Consider the following 18,859-nt stretch of genomic DNA (forward strand, 5'->3'; position numbering starts at 1 on the left):
CGGCAGTTAAGGTGTAAGTTAAGGTGTAAGTTTAGGGAACTTTAATGCTGATGTTAACTTCCCATACGACAGTTAAGGTGTAAGTTTAGGAAACCGTAACGCTAAAGTAAGTTTAGGAAACCGTAACGCAGAAGTTAGCTTCCCATTCTGCAGTTAAGGTGTAAGTTTAGGGAACCTTAACGCTGAAGTTAGCTTCACATTCGATTAACGCCGAAGTCAGCTTCCTATTCACAGTGCCTGTGTTCATGGTGCGTTCAAACTCCTTAAAAAAAAATTTCTCTACATGCAGACCACCTAAAACCATGTCTAGAACCTGTAGTTATAGTTGTCAAACATGGACTGGATTATCATATAAGAATATTAGATACAAGATAGACATATAGAAGATTATAATAAGAAGCCCATATTGAATTTCCATCACAGTTTCTAATTTTTGAAAGTATTATTCTATTTGTTAAAACAGGAACAATTTGAATTTTACTGTATTTTTTCCCACTACGGCCCCTCAGGACTTGGTATCTCAAGTCTCAACTCTGCCACCTCCAGTTCAGCCACCTGCCTTTTTGTCAGCGCCACCACCTCTAAACCGTACAACATGGCTGTTCTCACTACCGTCCTGTAGATCTTCCCCTTCACTCTTGCTGGAACCCTTCTGTCACAGATCACTCCGGACACTCTTCTCCACCCACTCCACCCTGCCTGTACTCTCTTCTTCACCTCTCTCCCGCACTCTCTGCTGCTTTTGATGGTCGACCACAAGAACTTGAACTCATCCGCCTTCTCCACCTCCACTCCTTGCATTCTCAGCTTGTCACCGCCCTCCCTCCCATTCAGGCACATGTATTCCGTCTGACTCCTGCTGACTTTCATTCCTCTTCTCTCTAATGCATGCCTCCACTTCTCCACGCTCTCCTCAACCTGCTCCCTACTCTCGCTACAGATCACAATGTCATCCGCGAACATCATAGTCCACGGACAGTCCTGCCTGATTTCATCTGTTAACCTGTCCATCACCATTGCAAACCAGAAAGGGCTCAGAGCTGATCCTTGATGCAATCCCACCTCCACTTTGAATGCCTTCGTCACGCCTACTGCACACCTTACTACTGTCTGACTGCCCTCATACATATCCTGTAGCACTCTTACGTACTTCTCTGCCACCCCCGACTTCCTCATGCATTACCACACTTCCTCTCTATGCACCCGATCATATGCTTTCTCAAAATCCACGAAGACGCAGTGCAACTCGCTCTGGCCTTCCCTGTACTTTTCCATCCGCATTCTTAAAGCAAACATTGAGTCTGTAGTTCTCTTTCCTGGCATGAAACCATACTGCTGCTCGCTGATCCCCACCTCTCCTCTTAACCTGGCCTCCACTACCCTTTTCCACAGCTTCATGCTGTGGCTGATCAACTTTATTCCCCTGTAGTTACTATAGCTCTGTACGTCTCCCTTGTTCTTGAAGATGGGTATCAGTACACTTCTTCTCCACTCCTCCGCATCCTCTCCCTTTCCAGGATGGTGTTAAACAGTCTTGTAAGGAACGCCACTGCCCACTCACCTAAACATTTCCATGCTTCCCCAGGTCTGTCACCTGGGCCAACTGCCTTTTCACTCTTCATCTTCTTTAATGCTGTTCTCACCTCATCCTTGCTCATTTGCCGCACTTCTTGATCCACTATCCCCACATCATCCACTCTTCTCTGCCTCTCATTTTCTTCATTCATCAATTCCTCAAAGCAGTCCTTCCACCTTCTCAACACACTCTGCTCACTAGTCAGCACACTCCCATCATTATCCCTCATCTCCCTAACCTGCTGTACATCCTCCCCAGCTTGGTCCCTTTGTCTTGCCAATCAGTACAAGTCCTTTCCTCCTTCCTTACTGTCCAACCTCTCGTACAACTTGTCGTATGCCTTTTCCTTTGCCACTTCTCTCTTCGCCTTGCGCCGCATCAGCTTGTACGCCTGTCTACTTTCTTCATCTCTCTGTCCATCCCATTTCTTCTCCGCCAACCTCTTCTGCTCTACGCTCTCCTGTACTACCTCATTCCACCACCAAGAGTCCTTGTCTTCCTTCCTCTTCCCGCATGATTCGTCGAGTACCTTCTTGGCCGTCTCCCTCACCACTTCTGCAGTTGTTTCCCAGTCACCTGGTAACCGTCCATTCCCACCTATTGCCTGCCTTAACTCTTCCCTAAACCGCATGCAACACTCCTCCTTGTTCGACTTCCACCGTTTTATCTTTGGCTCTTCTTTCACCCTCTTCCTCTTCCTATGTGTATGTATGTGACAAATAATCTCTTGAACTTGAACTTGAACTTGAACTTCTTGGCCTCCGGAGTCATCCTACTGACCACCATCCGATGCTGCCTCGCAACACAGTCCCCCTACCACCACTTTGCAGTCACTAATCTCTTTCAAGACTGCAAAAAGGTGGGATTTATGTAAACTATATATATATATATATATATATTTATATATATATATATATATATATATATATATATATATATATATATATATATATATATATAAATATACAGTCATTTTCAATTCACTCAATTGCCTGCATCCAGGCCTCCTCGGCCACCTTGCGGAGGAGCGAGGCGCCTCTTGCGGCGCACCGCCATTTTGTCCATGGGTGCAGTGCGTCGGGGGAACCGGGCGGGGGCGCTGCGGCGTAAAACGCGCCGCGCGGCGGGCGCCAAACAGTGCGCGTCATTATCGCGGAAGGACGTTCCCCCCGCGAGCCGCTAGCCCTTAGCCTTAGCATTAGCATTAGCATTAGCATTAGCTGTTTACACCCTCAACCGTGTATCGGTTCGTCGCGGGTGGAAGCGTCTCGTTGTTTGTTTTTTTTTCTCTCCCTCCCTCCCCCTCCCTCCCTCCCCCTGCGCGGACACACGTCGCGAACGCGCTCATTAAAAAAAATAAGAATAATACAAAAAAAAAAAAAAAAAAAAAGAAGCGACGCCGTCGTTTGTGCGAGCCTCGACCTCGGCGGCGTGAGTCCGAGAGCGGCCGCCAGCTCCCAGGTAGCCGCCGGCGGGGGTGATGCTAGCAGGCGGCGCCGCCGTCCCCACACATCGTCATGGCCGCGGGCGGCGCGGGCAGCGCGGGCGGCTCGGTGGAGTCCTCCCTGGACCGGAGGCTCCAGAGCGTCACCAGCACCACGGAGTCCATCCAGGGCTTCTCCGCGTGGTGCATCGAGAGCAAGAAGTACCACAGCCTGATCGTGCGGCACTGGATCAAGTGGCTGAGGAAGTGTGAGTAGGCACGCCAGCCCGGGGAGCCGAACCGACATGTAAACAGCGCAACGTAATTGCTCCGGTGTATTTGGGAAAGGGGTGTTAAACTAGACCGATTTATTTGTACACGGTGTTGTACGCGTATATTTTGGAAGCCGCCAGCAGGGGGGGGGGGGGGGGGGTTGACCTGCTTTGGTTGCTCGAAACAGCTTCTATCTCCATCAAAACAGTGTGAAATGCATATTCTATCGAACGGGTGTGGCCCAACCGGAGGCCCCCCGCGCTTATTTGGGTCCGTAGATTTGGGTCGACAGCCCCCAATAGTTGTTTAAACGGTGTTAGACGCGTGTACAATATGTCCACCGTTTGCTCCGGTTGGACCCCGTCGGCGCCCGGTGCCATGCTACGCGCTGGGAAACATATTGATCCGGGGTTAAACGCCTTGACCGTTGGCCTTCCCGCTCCAAGCCTTCACGATTCGCCAGTTATGTCATTCCGATGCCCGATATGGTTTTCAGTGTGTGTTGTGAACATGGCGTCGACGAACTCTGCCCTGCATTGATTGACACTGATCCACTTCGAACCTGTAATTCAGCTGTTTAAGCCGTTGCCTGTAACTTGTCGTAAATACTCGGCGGTTGAAGTAGTACGGTACCGGGCTGTGTTTTCGCTGATATTGACCAGTGATAGTGTCCAAAACTTTGTTGGATGCAGACTCGAGTGTGTTGTTGTTTGCTTTGATAGAGTAATTCGACTAATATTCTTCTGTAAATTCTCTCCCTCGTCTCTGATTGGGACCCATTATTATTCTGTTCTAATATGATCATAATACTTTTGGCTTTGTGTTGCTTTACATGGTTTGCCCGAGCATTAAGCGCGGCATGGTAAATCATGTTCTGCATCTTATAAAGCGCTTTTTACAATTTCAGTTTTTCCAGTTAGGGGTTCAGTGTGTTGCTCAGGGACACTTCGGCGCGCTGCCAGGGATCGAACCAGGAACCCTCTCATCTCTGGACGACCCGCTCCACCTCCGGAGAGCCCGCCGCCACTGACAATCTTGATATTGATTGCGGTGTTGAGCGATTTGACGTGGATGTTCGTGGGTCGTTGCCGAGGGACGGAGATGGGGTTACTGAGTCGTTGCAAAGAATATTATAATCGACAAAAACAGACCGGCTTGTTTTTCTGTGTTCCGTACCAGTTTAGTTGTATTGATTTACTTTGTTGCTTAAGCTTGTCATTTAAGAGCCTAATTGTGGTCCACTTGGGGATTGGAGCGGTGCTGTACTTAGATCAGTGCTCTTGTATTTCGTGTACTGGCATGAAATCTGGAAGTATATATCCCCAACTCCTGCAATACCAGACTTTTTTTTTTAATTTTTTTTGGCTGTTTTGGAAATTTTTGTTTAAGCCTTTAACCAATATTGTCTCGGCTTTATTTTTTCTTACTGAGGCGAGGCTCCAGACTGTAATGGCGCATGGGGGCTTTTGAATGTGTTTGAACATGAAGTGCAGTCGTTTTAAATTAGTCCTCATGTGATATTTAGTATACTGTGACTATTTGTGTCACATGTCTACTTATAGCTGCTTGCATTAGGGATGAGTGAAATAACTGAATTCATTCACACAATATCAATACACATCTCACTATTTATTAACTGACGTGAAAAACGTCAGTTAATTGTCAAATAAATCATTGCGATGATTTTCTGGTCATTTTTTGTTCATTTTATGTCGCTATCTAAGTATGAGCATATACTACTATAATAATACACATCCACCTTATGTAGAACAGTTGAAAAGAACAACTAATGAAATTAGTCAAATTTGTGTTCTATTTTTTGCAACATTTCTAACATTGGCTTAATTTATTCTTAAATTTGGATGGAAACATATAAAGAATGTAATGATTTTTCAAAATGATCGATTGTCCCAAAGATTTGCTAGAAGGCGATTATGTAATAATGGTGACTGTCCACGCCTCACAGGGACCGCTTCTTAATTCTAAATTCCCTTGTTAAAGAACCTAACTGTTGTGCATGACATTGAGCCGTGCGGTAATTTAAATTATAGTTTTATTAAATCAACTCCCTTAAATATTTCAGAGCTCTGTAATTTGGGAAACCAAATAGTGCACTGCAATGACAATATCTGAAAACATGTTGTCTGAAAAACTTGTACCAATCTGAATATGCATTTTAACTTTATTTTTAGAATTAAGTTGGTTTACGACCAAATAAATAAGTCGCTCTTGTATTTATGTACAGTATATGACAGCATTTAGTTTAGTAGATGAGTGAGTCCAATTTTTCCCTAATAAATATATTGCAGGTAAAGGTGTTGATGATGTGGATAATTTGGGGGTTGGATAGACAGTAAAATTATAACCTCATCTCATTAAACCATTCGTAAAATTTTAATTTCCGATTCAGCTGCCACATGGAGGTTGGGCCGAGTACGGGGCTACAATTTACTCTCCAGCAAAGACTAGCGAAGTACAATTATTCTAGGCTTGCTGTAAAGAATTAAGCTAAAGTTTAAAAAAAGATTCACAAATGCACATTAATGAATTGTAAATTCGGAAAGCTACTTTTTTTTACCATTAAACATGGCAAAGGAAAAATAAGGGGTAAATTCTATTTGTTAAACTTGATTTATTACCATTTTTATTGTCAGTTATTTTTATTTTTCTGTTTGATTTCTATGTGTTCTTGGATTTCAGGCATATTAGAATGGCTAGACTGCGTAATCCGAGCGGCCGGTTGCACGAGCCCCTTGTGTAGATTATGCACAGCTTAGTATTTTTAGAGTTGTGCGTAATTACCGGGTGTCATGACATTTCACTGCATATATGTATGACCGTATGTGACTAATAATCTCTGGTGTTTTCAGCAAAAAACTTAAGACATGTTTTAGTGGTCTCAAAGACCTATATCAACATATTGAAAAGTAGTATAATAGGTCCCTTGCCTGATATCAGACAGAATTTTCAGCTCGTTACACTCCGTTTCCATCTTCAATCTGATACTGTTTTCACGCCAAAATTAGCGGGTATACCTGGGTTTTTTAAATGCATGAAAACCTGCAAAAAATAGGCAATTGGCACCTTTCCCATTACCAGGAGGAATGCCGGTCTTTTATTTCTTACATTTTTTTCTGGTGTGTGACGTTCGACTCCTCAAAGACGCTGGAAAATGGGCGTGTCATGGTTCCAGTTCTGATTTGGGGCCGAAAAACAGTAGAGGACACAGCAACTTAAACAAACAACGACATAACTGTAAAACTTGGAGACAAAAAAACAGCTCATCACCCGGCGAAGCTCCGTTCCCAGATTGGACCCAACACTACAGTAGAAGCAGCGTGGACTATCCACACCTGCATCGGCAACGCCTGATACGCAGTTCACGCACCAATCCTTTGGCGGCGGGGAGTGGAGACGCTGCTCCGGTTCGGAGACCGGTTCGGAGACCGGCTCGGGGCGGTGCGGGAGTGGCTCGGAGCCCAGCGGGGAGCTGGGGTTGTCCGCTGTGCTCCCCTCGGAGCAGTCCCCACATTCAAAACATTTCATGGTCCCCCGTGCGGGAAAAAGAGTCATTAACTTCTGATTTTGAGGGGCTATGCATATGGGATATGAAATGATGGAATTATATACGGATATTCCTGTCTATTTATACGCCAACGTCCAGAACTTCAACGCACGTCGCGTCACGCAGGTAAAGGGGCGAAAATTAGCATGTCGACCAGAGTGTCCTGTTTCCATCAGAGCAGATTGAAGCTGGAGCCAATAAAAAATCTATTGCAGGGTCATTCGACCTGGGACTGTAACCCGGGTGTTACCTTTCCCACTAATGATGAGGGGGATTCGAATATACCTAACCAATCACTACAGGCGGCGTGGCGCCTGTAGTGATAGAGGTAGAGCGTACCATCCAGTAATCAGAGGGTTCCTTGTTCGACTCCCGGCTCCTTGAGCCTCCTACAGACACGCTTCAGACGATAATGTTTTGTGAAATGGCGCATGTGGCGCTTACGGAGCAGATAATTTGAATACGCTTGCCGTATATTTCAGGAACCGAAATGAGGCACCAAAATCTGTGTTGCCTTTCGGTCCGGGAGATACAGCTCGTATAGGAACCGGTGCCTTAGTCAGTGGTACCGGGTTTCGGTACCCTTAGGGGTTGGGTACACATTGAGCATTTAACGAGAGCGCGTGCGTGCGTGTGTGTGGCACGTATTGTAAAGCCCTTTGAGTGGTCGCAAAATTAGAAGTGCGCTATACAGGTACTCCTCACTTAACGACCAAGTGGGGACCCATGTTATTTCACCGTAAGCGGAGATTGCTGAATACTGACAGACTGCGGGAACAAGACTAATAACGGTGATGAGGTGAGATGCTTGATGCTGAGATGCAGCGCGCACCTGTATGAGGAGCAGTCCATCTACCATTTAGAGACCAAACTATCTGCTGGGATCTAACATCATTTTAAGTGGACACTGATGCATAGCCATGCCAACAGCTTTTAAGAGTGGAGCCGAGTGAAGTAAAACAAAAAAAAAAAAAATGTATCAGTGCCTTTGATTTCAAAGTTATTTGTACTTTTAATGGATTCAGAACAACCTAGATGGCAGCGTCATTCTTGTCGGTTGCCATTGTTATTACTATTCTTTGGTTTCGGGTGGCGCACAGCTTTACAACCGCGTCAGTCCCGCTCGTGGCACTGATTGGCTAATTGCTGGTCCCGCCGTGGTGCTCATTGGACTAGGGCTGGGTATTGGTACTCAATACCTTTTTAAGGTATCGATTTGAAATAACCCAATACGTAGTAGTATCGCGCAGCCAGTCACTGCAAGCGTTCTTCGATTTAATAGGACATGACTGGCTCACTACCGCAGCAGCTACAAGCCAGCCAATCGGTGCAAACGTTCTTCGATTTCATGTCACGAGTGATTGGCACACTACCGCATCAGAAGCTACAAAAGTCTGTTAAAGGATGGTTTCACAATTTTTCAAGTCTGTCTTAAAACAACACTCAGGTGTCCATATGAACAGTGAAAATGTTTTTCCTCGCTGTAATTATTCCTCCTGTACTGGCTATTTGTTGAAAGTAACACTGCCCAAATACTACATTGTACAGTCTTGTACAGTTATTTAATAAATATTAAAATATTTTGAACACTTTCAAAAGATATTTGTGAGAATCATTTAGATGGGGAGGAGTGGTGGCATTTTAGGCAAGTGAATGCTTCTATTCACATGATGGTCGATAAAAGAAAGGTATCGGATGAAGTACTCTATTGGTATCGGTATCACTTAAAGGGTCCTGGTATTGGTACTGGTATCGTTATTATTTAAATAATACCCAGCCCTTCATTGGACAAATTTGTTTTTCAACCAAGAAATCCCCGTTTCATGTCATGATGCTAGACCAGAAGAATCACTCAACTCGGTAGAGTGGGCGGGTTCAAAGGTCTGGACCCAGACCAATAAGGTCCCTTTAAAAGTGCCTTATCTCAGAACAACAGAGTGCTTTTTGAGATTAAAAAATGTATAGGAAAAAACAAGAAGGAAGAATGAAGGAAGGAACAGTGTTTTGAGTTGTGGCTGTTTGTGCAAACCATTCCAAATCACAACTGGTTGCGATCGACCTTCTTTTCTGGTTCGTTTCTCATTGAATTGTCACAAATGACCTTTGTATTGAGTATACTGGCAGAGGCATGTTCGCGCGGCCATTTAAATCAAGTTCCTTGGTTTTACTGTTTTTCCCTTCCCCCACAGTTGTTTCCTATGTAACGCCATTTAAGTCCATATGCATAGGAAATAAATCCTCAAATATATAAATCAGGCAAATGTATAAATAAATGTCAATATAAATATATAATTGATCAAATTTAGTTGTATAATCATTCCAATCGGGGCTCTGAATCTGTGAGGTAACCACACCACATTCATTTGCATTTAAGGATTGGAAATGTGGTATTATGAAATAAAAGTTGAATTTAATAAAAAATACTGTAGTCTTTTTGAAAAACGTCCTTAAAAAAGCATTTATTTATTTAACTAAATTAATTCAGTTATGTCTTTATATTACCATGTATTTATACATTTATTGCCGCATTTATTTTTTTCAGGATTTATTTCATAGTAGGGATGCCACGGTGAGGAATTTCCCACCGGTTGATAAAGTCATGACCCAGACATTTTACAACAAGGGAACGGGGGCGGGGGGGCTGCACCTTGTGTCCCCATTACGCACGGGCACTAGTTACGGATGGAGTGGCACGATCGGTCACGATCTACACCTGATCTAACGTCTCCTGTGGCCTCCTCTCCTCCCGTGACAGGCAGAGGCTGCTGCGTGCACGAAGCACACTTTCGTAGCGTCAGACTAAGTAGTTATAACATGCTTAGCATTTTAAAAAGTTAGCATTTCTATTCGTTTGAAGAAAAGTCAGCGCTGATACGCGCAAACTAACGAAATGTTTTTATTTATGTTTTAGTTCTCTCGCACACACACACAAACTCTCTCCCTCTCACACACACACAGATATTTATCTGTCATTCCGATCATGCATTAAAGCCCTCCAAAATAATATGATATTGTTGATCAAAAACTAAAGTCTGTTTTGGGTCCTCCGTGTGTCCTCTGAGAGAGCGATCGGGGCACAATTTATGCCCCGTCTCCATCGCCATGCGTAGTGGAGACATTGGAGAGGGAGCGATTGCATGTCCCGTTCCTCTAAATAAAACAAATCAAAACCGTCAGCTACAACCACAAATAGTCTAATTCTGTGGGGAACACTGAGATTGCATTTACAGTCCAACCAGGTTTATTGGACGGTTGGGGTAGTTAAACTGTTTTTTTTTTTTTTTTTTTTTTGTTTTTTTTTCCTGTTGATCAAATCACTTATTTTGTGAATTTCATACGTGCCCTTTATCTGATTGCTGATAAATTAGGGTAGGGTATTGTAATCCGGTTCAAATTTTTATGCTTTATTATTTTTAATATTCAAATATATTCAAAATTGTTATGCTCATATTTAGTACTATTTATCCTATACGCTTATGACCAAGCACCCACACTATAAGCACGCCTATAGTTGTTATGCAGAGGACATTTCCAACCGCTCAAAGCAAATAACACAATTGGCCTTGGGAGGTTTGACGGATGCTCTGGGTTGCTATGGACTCTGGTGCGATACGGCCTCTCATTCACAGGAGAGGAAAAATAAGCCCCATGTTTATCAAAATCTGACTTATTTGCAAAATGAATAATGTCAACTTTGATTCACTGAAACCTTTAACTAAAATGCGATCGGGTTTGGCTCGGTTGTCTCCCTCACCACATGTTGTCGCAGCGCGGAAGTGGATGGGCAGATGTTGAAATAATCCATCCAATGAGTAATTTCCAAAAGCGCCACATCCCTCCCATGTTTGTTTGCACTCGCTCCCATGTGCACATGACATAAATCAAACCATTGCAGTGAAGCAGTTCTAGCACTTATTTGTGATATAAATAAAATATATCTGATTGTAATTTCTCTATCATCTTACAATATACAGTATATCGTCATAAAGCACAGCAGTAACGTTAACCAAAACATTAACCATTTATAACCATTTGTTTATTTAATAATAATTCACAATTGAATTTCAGCATTCGGATAGTGTTTTCTTTTATATTATTCAAATCCCATACGGATTTTGAATGTCGTTTCTGCAGCCCTTTGTTCTATCAAAGGGAATGGGGCATATTTAATTTGTCCCGAAGCAACATTGCACTATTCAAGTGATCGTAGAAAGATCATAGTCTCTATCACACTTGTTGTGTTGATGCTTAGGATACAATCGTTTCATGTTATTCTAGTTAAACATATTGTGTGAAGTCGTCATTGGAAATGCACATGATGGACTGAGATCTAGTTCAACTCAAGTTGTTTTATCAATGAAAAATGATTGAAAAATGATTGGGATTGCGGCATGGCTCTATGCTCCGTATTTAGGACAAAACTGAGGCAAATTGAGGTTTAGACCCTTTACTAGTCAGCACATACATGTTGCTGACTGTTTTCCTGGTATTTTCTCTATTTACAGCTTTTGCAGAATTGGCTCAGTGCTAGGGGGAACAATTTACCTTAGAGTTATATCCTGGTCTTGCTGACATCTAAGGTAACACATTTCTTGTCAAAGTTACGTAATCTTCCAGTGTTGTATTGTATTTGTTAACGCAACGGTGCTTCCAAATGGAATGAATAAATACAAAATACAGCAAAGTGAAGTAACTTTGGGAAAAATACATTTTTGCCAAAGTTGTCATCGGGACCAGGAGATAATTTAAGTTAATATAAAATGTGTGTGCTGACTACTAAACTGGCTGAAGCTCAATTTAACACTAGTATGGTCCTTATAACATTTATAGGATGTTTTAATGGATCACATCACTCCTTTTAACCCAGTTTGATCATTTACACGGGAATGCTACTTTCATCCAAATGATTGTACAAATTTTGCATCATCTCACTTCATTTAGGCCCGTCCCAAGTTGCTGCCTTCAAACTCAGCTTTGCTATCACCGTCAAGTCAACATTTTCTGTTTGTCTCCCCCACAGCTGATGCTGCACACCGGCTCAACTTGTTTTACCTCGCCAACGATATCATTCAGAACTGTAAGAGGAAAAACGCCATCGTGTATAGAACGGCGTTTGCTGAGGTGCTCCCTGACGCTTTCCTGCTGGTGAAGTAAGTGTGTGTGTGTGTGTGTGTGTGTGTGTGTGTGTGTGTGTGTGTGTGTGTGTGTGTGTGTGTGTGTGTGTGTGTGTGTGTGTGTGTGTGTGTGTGATTTAAGCAGCTACACCTGTCTTGGGTGTAGTTAATTGGGCCCGGAATCAGGGGTGGCTGTGCACCTGTTGCTCATCAGAGCGATGGATGAGCAACCCTAGACCCAGTATTAAACCGGGCCCTGGGGCTAAATTATTAAAGAACGTAATAGGGATGCAACGGCGCAGTGTGCTCACGGTTCGATATGCATCACGGTTTTGGGGCCACGGTAACGGTGCAGTTTCGGTATCTTTATGTTTAAGATTATTATTTTTTTTTTTAATTAAGAGAAGTTAAAGGTGTAAAAATGTTTTTATAGTAGTCTGCCATAATATGCTAGTGTAATGTTCTGTGTGTATGACTGTTGGAGGAGGCGGGGGGTACATGTTCATTCGTGGGTTGTTATAATTTTAAAATTTTGAAGTTTGTCTGATTGGAGGGCAGGTGTTCAGGATAGTGGATAATTAAAATATTAATTTTCATATATATATACACACACACACACACACACACACACAGACACACACACACACACACACACACATATAAATAAATAAAATAAACCAGTACTATAGTTAATTATTTTGGTGTAGAACAGGTATAAACAGTATTTTTCATACATAAATAATAATAGTAAAATAAAACCTCACAATCAGACCAATGCGTGTGTGCCGTCGCTTTGTGAACCTGATGTGACATTGGGTGTGCTCCTTCTCAGCCAGGGCACCTCCCGTCGAGGGAGGAGCATAGGCAGTATCTTTCATAGGGGGGGGGGGGAAATGAACGAGAACGTGCTATCCATAAGCTTGAAGTTATTGGAGAAATTAAGAAAAAATATTTCCCATTTATTGAGGCTATACAACCTGTTCCGAGCAATAAGATGAAGATATTCGTCTAAGAAGAATTTTCGCTAATATTAGAAGAGACATTTCTCCTCTCTCTCTCTCTCTCTCTCTCTCTCTCTCTCTTTCTCTCCATCGCTGGAGATATGTGCGAGCCGGCTCCCTTTTCCTGGCTCGCACATGCGCACGAGGAGAGACGTAATGCACAGAAAAGAAAGCAGTGTTGATTTCTGCTCTTAATTTGTTTTAGTTTTTCTCTTTAGAAAAGTTTGGAAAAAAACAAAACAAAACGATAAGAGTACCGTTAAAGTACTGGCTTGATAAGCAGTATCAGTAAGAGTAGTAGTACCGTTATAATCTTAGGGATGCCATCCCTACTGATGCCCCGCTCAGTCGACTGGCAGGTCTCCCACTGATGATTCGACTTGTCGACTTTCAGGGGGCAGGCCCAGTCTGTATTGATTTAATGTTGCCCACGCACCAAGGTTTTTGAAGTTGGTCTTTGCAGACGGAAATTATGTACGTGTTCATTGCATATAGAGCGGGGAAGTGAGATCCGATCACGAGTGTTTGCTCGAGCATTCTGAGGCCCTGCGTGAACAGACGCACTGAATTGCTCATAAGAATTTAGTCAATTTAGATTTTGTCTTATCGATAAGAATTTTACAATCCGCTGCCTTGGTGTTATTGTTTTGACGGGAGTCTTTGGGGCGCAGGGCGTCCCGAGGGAAGAAGAATCCCAGCCAGGAAGTAGTAGTAGTACTCACCGGAACAAGGGGGGGGGGTCGAGGAAAATAAAAAATAATAATCCAGTGGAGCAGGAAGTAGTCATAGAAGAAGATGGAGACTTCCGGAAGAACGACAAACAACAAATATGGCTGGGAGTAGAAAATGGGTGCTTCGCATTGTTACTGAACAACTAATGCTGCGTTAAAATGGAAGACATTAGATATGGATAACTGCACTTTCTGAACGGCTCCGGTGGAGGAAACAAAAGCCGGAGCGAGGGGGTGGTACGACGGCAAAACCAAACAAGCGTGTTGCCACGGTGACGACTCCAATACAATATATTAAACTCAATTATTTTGTCTTTGTTATTATACGTTAGAATTTGAGTTATCCTTTGTAATATCAGTAGCCTAGTTGTCCATATCTTCACCAGTCTTGATCTGCTACGCAACATCCAACTCACTCCATCGCGAAGGACGAAAAACAACAGAAACTCAATGCAATTAAGTCATGTTATGGTGGTTTTGAATTTAGGTATCAAAGCCTTTCTTCCACCCAATACTGTATTCTGTATTGAAGTATTGTGTATATTTGTTTCCCTAATAATGATTATATCCACTATACTAGGATCATCCTGTTTACAGATATTGTAGATGGTTATGGCATTCTCTGCCACTGTCATGAACACTCATTACCCTTCACATCAGACAGGTAATATTACAGTACTGAGAACTCAAATGCAATTATTATTTGGAACCTTGCTTACCATTTTCCCTCCATGAGCATGAGATGGATATTAGATGCAAAAGGAGAAGACGGAGCAGAAGAAGTAGAGGGAGACGATTGGTCTCTCTGTTGTTCTCATCCTCTGACCCCGTCCTGCCCCCGCCCTCCCTGCAGCAGTGATGGAGACTTCAAGGTGATGAAGCAGGTCGAGAGGATCCTTTCCATCTGGGAGGAGAGGAACATTTATTCGGGGTCGCTGATCAGCGAGCTCAGGGGCTACCTGGACAAAGAGGAGTCTCCTCCTGAGACGCCCGTGGAGCAAAAAAGTTAGTGTGAGCTCTGTTTTTAGTTAGGTTTTTGTAACTTTTGTGACGTGATCTTTTTTCCATCATTGTTTTCGTGACACTGGGCTCAACACAAAGTGTGTGTGAGTGTGAGTGTGAGTGTGAGTGTGAGTGTGAGTGTGAGTGTGTGTGTGTGTGTGAGTGTGTGAGTGTGTGTGTGTGTGTGTGTGTGTGTGTAAATAAATAAATGTTATATATAATTACGTTTAAGGGTGTGTGTCCCCACTAAAAAAAAAAAATATATATATATATATATATATATATATATATATATATATATATATATATATATATATATATATATATATATATATATATATATATATATATATACACACACACACACACTAAACCTCCCTCATGATTGTGATTTTTTTTCTTCTGTTGTGAGATTTTTTTTGTCAGCAAGAGTTAAGTATAATATTAAACCTTATGGCAGTTAGTTATAGGTTTTTTCCTCAATGTATTTTTGACTCAATGGCTGTTTGACTTTGTCGGCTGTTATTCGTTTATTAGTTGGTAATTAGTATAGTTATTAGTGGTCTGTTATTTGTTTGATTTATATTAGAATTGTTGTTATAGCACATTCTGTGATGATTTTTATGTTTTAGCTCCGGTCGACTCCAAAGCTGCTCTCAGGTCCAAGATTGTGTCCGAGTTTGTCGTAAGAATAAACCAATTTATGTTAAATTCTATCCCTATCTTCACCAACCATACCAATATTTCACTAAGTTGTATTGGAAGTTGTTTCTATAATTTATCTTTATAGCTATATATATCTTTAATTGTAATGCCTGCAAGCGACATATTTCCTTGCAGTTTTTAATGAAAAAAGCATTTCTTATTAACTGTTTATTTTAACATTTTATGTCTACAATTATTATCATTTTAGATTTTATTTTTTTATTTTTCAAAATGTAGTGTTGTTGTTCACTGAGTCAAAGGCTGCATTTTGCCTCTCCCCCCTCTGCTGCAGCCTCAGGCGCTGATAGACCAGCTGTCAAACTACAAGAAGTCTGTAGAAGAGGTGGAGCTGAGGGAGAAGCAGCTCGCAGCTATGAGGGTGGACGTCTGCAGCACCGAAGCGCTCAAGAAACTCAAAGGTGCCCGGATTCCGTGTTGACGGTGACAAACATAAGCCTGATAAATATTCTATTCGAGTGTCCCGCGCAGTGACACAAAATCAACGTGAGGGCTGGTTCTCCTCTTCTTGGGTAACAAAAGGAGCTGAAATTTCATGCTGCGAGGTTAATGTGTGGTTCTGAGCACTAAATGATGTTCCGTCCAACACGCAACTAATACGGCTCTTGCATACCATAAGCCTGTGAACATGCGTATGGTATGTAAGAAACGCTCTTGCGTATGCTCCAAGCGCAATCTTGGCGTTTTGCGCTGCAGTGGGGTCCATTCGATTTGTCTTTCTCTTGCTTCCTCCCAAATGGATTAACTCGCTGATTTCTGTAGATAAGGCCGGCGGAAAGAGATTTTCCACGGACTTTGAGGATGGGAGCGCCAAGCTGCAGGAATTTGTCAAGTTCTTCGACCAGCAAAGCAAAGGAGGATCTCTTCTCCTTGAAGCCCTGAGCAACGCCGATATCTTTTATGAGATGCAGTACAAGGAGGTCAAGATTGTGGCCCATGTAAGACAAATACTCCACCTTGAATAGTTGTGGTTGTTAAATAGTCATTTACACAAGGACAGGAAGTTAGTTGAAGTTATTATTCTTTTGTAGTGTAAATAGAGGTTGTATCCTACATTTGTTTCAGATAGGTGTATCACAAACAACCCACATTTAACAACATTCGACAGTCCATGCACATACCTATTCTGCTGACATGAGACTACATAAGAATACATAGTCTCAAACCATATTGTTTTTCTTTCACGGTTTGTTTAAACCTGGCTTTTCCTTTAAACCTTTGTTTCGTTCCCTTTGAAGGCATACCAAACTTTTGCTAACCGGGTGTCCCACCTAAAGCGCAAGCTGGACAGCTTGAAGGCCAACCTGCCCGACTTGGACGAGTCGCCCATTCCGTCACCCTCCGCCGACGCGCCGTCACCAACGGGTTCGGAGTCCCCTTTCCGCGGCCTCGAGCTGTCGAACCCAGACCCGGACCTGGACGGCTCTGCCATGGATGACGAGGCTGAACCCCCTGCCCCGAGCCCCCTGTCTTCGCCTGGGAGATCCCCGGTGCAGGTCTTCACTGTTGGGGAGAACGACAACCGTGAGGTGGAGGACATGGAGCTCTCTGAGGAGGAAATGGAGAGTGGTGGCATAATAGGTGAGGAATAAAATGGGTAGGGTTTAATAATGCTGTGGTCTGAGCGGCTACTTCTTGTATGACGACTGGTGTAGTGGAAAAATGATTCATAATTTTTTTCCCTTTGGCTTTGGTAAGGGTCTTAGTGGTGTATGGAGGGAGAGAAGAAAGTCACAACAAAGTTTGGAGCTTTCTTAATTTGCCCAGTATGCAACTTGGGATGATGAAACATGATGCACAATTAAGTAATTTAATTTAATTTAAGTAAAGTAATTTCCCCCTGGGATTATTAAAGTATTTCTGATTCTGATTAAAAAATATTCCTGATAACCATAGGAAGAAAACTCAGCTTGTTGCATTTCACCCTAGAAGGTTTTCTAAAGGTATTCCTAAGGATCTGGGGCTCAACCCAATCAAAGTCAAGGCCATTCTTACGAGCAAGGTATAGAATCCTCCCAAAAGTCATGAAGATTCCCGCAGCATCCAAGGATTTGCAGGTATCGCTTCCCTGTATTGCTCCATTACTTGAAAGACTCTAGCCATAAATAGGATTCACGACTGAGAGTTGAGGCAGAACCTGTTGCTCACTATGAAGAACATGAAGGCTCCTCTGAAGTTTGCCAAAAACCACCCGGATGGCCCTTGATTGTTCTCCAACAAGGTTCTGTGGACAGCAATCAACAGTGGAACATTTTGGTCAAGCATGGCGGTGGCACTGCCATGGTCTAAGGCAGCTCTGCAGCTCCAGGACCTGGGGTGTATTCCATAAAAGAGGCTAAATTCCATTGCCTGTCATCTATATGTAATAATTGCTATCTTTCTCATTGAAATTGCCCACATGCCTGTTTTCCCACTCAATTGCCTGCGCGTAATTAAAAATCAAATTGGGGGGGGGGGAGTAATGATGCATTGAAGGCCATATATATTTACATCTTTTTTAAATATATATATATATATATATATATATATATATATATATATATATATATATATATATATATATATATATTCTCTATCTACACACACCGATCACCTACAACATTAAAACCAGTGACAGGTGAAGTGAATAACATTGCTCATCTGGTTTCAATGGCACCTGTCAAGGGGTGGGATATACAGGTACAGCTCATAAAATTAGAATATCATGAAAAAGTTCAATATTTTGTGTCACTCATTTCAGAAAGTGAAACCTATATATTCTATAGATTCATTACTTGAAATATTTCAAGCCTTTATTTCTTGAAATTTTGATGGTTGTGGCTATAGATAATGAAAACCCAAAATTCAGTGTGTCTCAGAAAATTAGAATATTACATAAGATCAATAAAAAAAGGATATTTTAAAAAGAAATGTCAGGCTTCTGAAAAGTTTGTTCATTTCTATGCACTCAATACTTGGTTGGGCCTCCTTTTGCATGAATTACTGCATCAGTGCAGCGTGGCATGGAGGCGATCAGCCTGTGGCACTGCTCAGGTGTAATGGAAGCCCAGGTTGCTTTGATAGCAGCCTTCAGGGCATCTGCATTGTTGGGTCTGGTGTCTCTCATCTTCCTCTTGACAATACCCCATAGATTCTCTATGGGGTTCAGAGCAGGCCAGTTTGCTGGCCATTCAAGCACAGTACCACCATGGTCATTGTGGCTGACCCTCCTTGTGGAGAGTGTCAATGACTGTCTTCTGGACGTCTGTCAAGTCAGCAGTCTTCCCCTTGATTGTGTGGCCTACTCACCCAGACTGAGACCATTTCAAGGCTCAGGAAACCTTTGCAGGTGTTTGGACTTCATTAGCTGATGAGGGTGTGACACCATGGCCGTTTCTCAATACCAAGTATGCGAAGTCCGGACTTGCAGACTTGGTAGTTCAGACTTGGGAGTACAGACTCCCGGGGACCA

General features: G+C 42.7%; 1 protein-coding gene across 5 annotated transcripts in view; it reads left to right on the plus strand.

Annotated features, from left to right (window-relative positions):
• Positions 1 to 2,919: 2,919 nt before the first annotated feature.
• Positions 2,920 to 18,859, plus strand: part of rprd2a (regulation of nuclear pre-mRNA domain containing 2a) — a 30,656-nt gene continuing 14,716 nt past the window's right edge. For 4 of the 5 annotated variants that reach the window (XR_013844479.1, XR_013844480.1, XM_080013131.1 and 1 more), the window contains exons 1-7: positions 2,920 to 3,268; positions 11,858 to 11,987; positions 14,537 to 14,688; positions 15,318 to 15,370; positions 15,683 to 15,809; positions 16,171 to 16,346; positions 16,647 to 16,989. Coding sequence is in view for 3 of the 5 variants with exons in the window: in XM_080013131.1 (XP_079869257.1) it covers positions 3,094 to 3,268; positions 11,858 to 11,987; positions 14,537 to 14,688; positions 15,318 to 15,370; positions 15,683 to 15,809; positions 16,171 to 16,346; positions 16,647 to 16,989 (1,156 nt within the window). In the remaining 2 variants the exon portion in view is untranslated. The remainder of the gene's footprint in view (positions 3,269 to 11,857; positions 11,988 to 14,536; positions 14,689 to 15,317; positions 15,371 to 15,682; positions 15,810 to 16,170; positions 16,347 to 16,646; positions 16,990 to 18,859) is intronic. The other variant, XM_080013132.1, reaches the window with a different exon arrangement.

This window comes from Zeus faber (assembly GCF_960531495.2).
Source record: "Zeus faber genome assembly, chromosome: 1".
NCBI classification, from domain to species: Eukaryota; Metazoa; Chordata; class Actinopteri; order Zeiformes; family Zeidae; genus Zeus; species Zeus faber.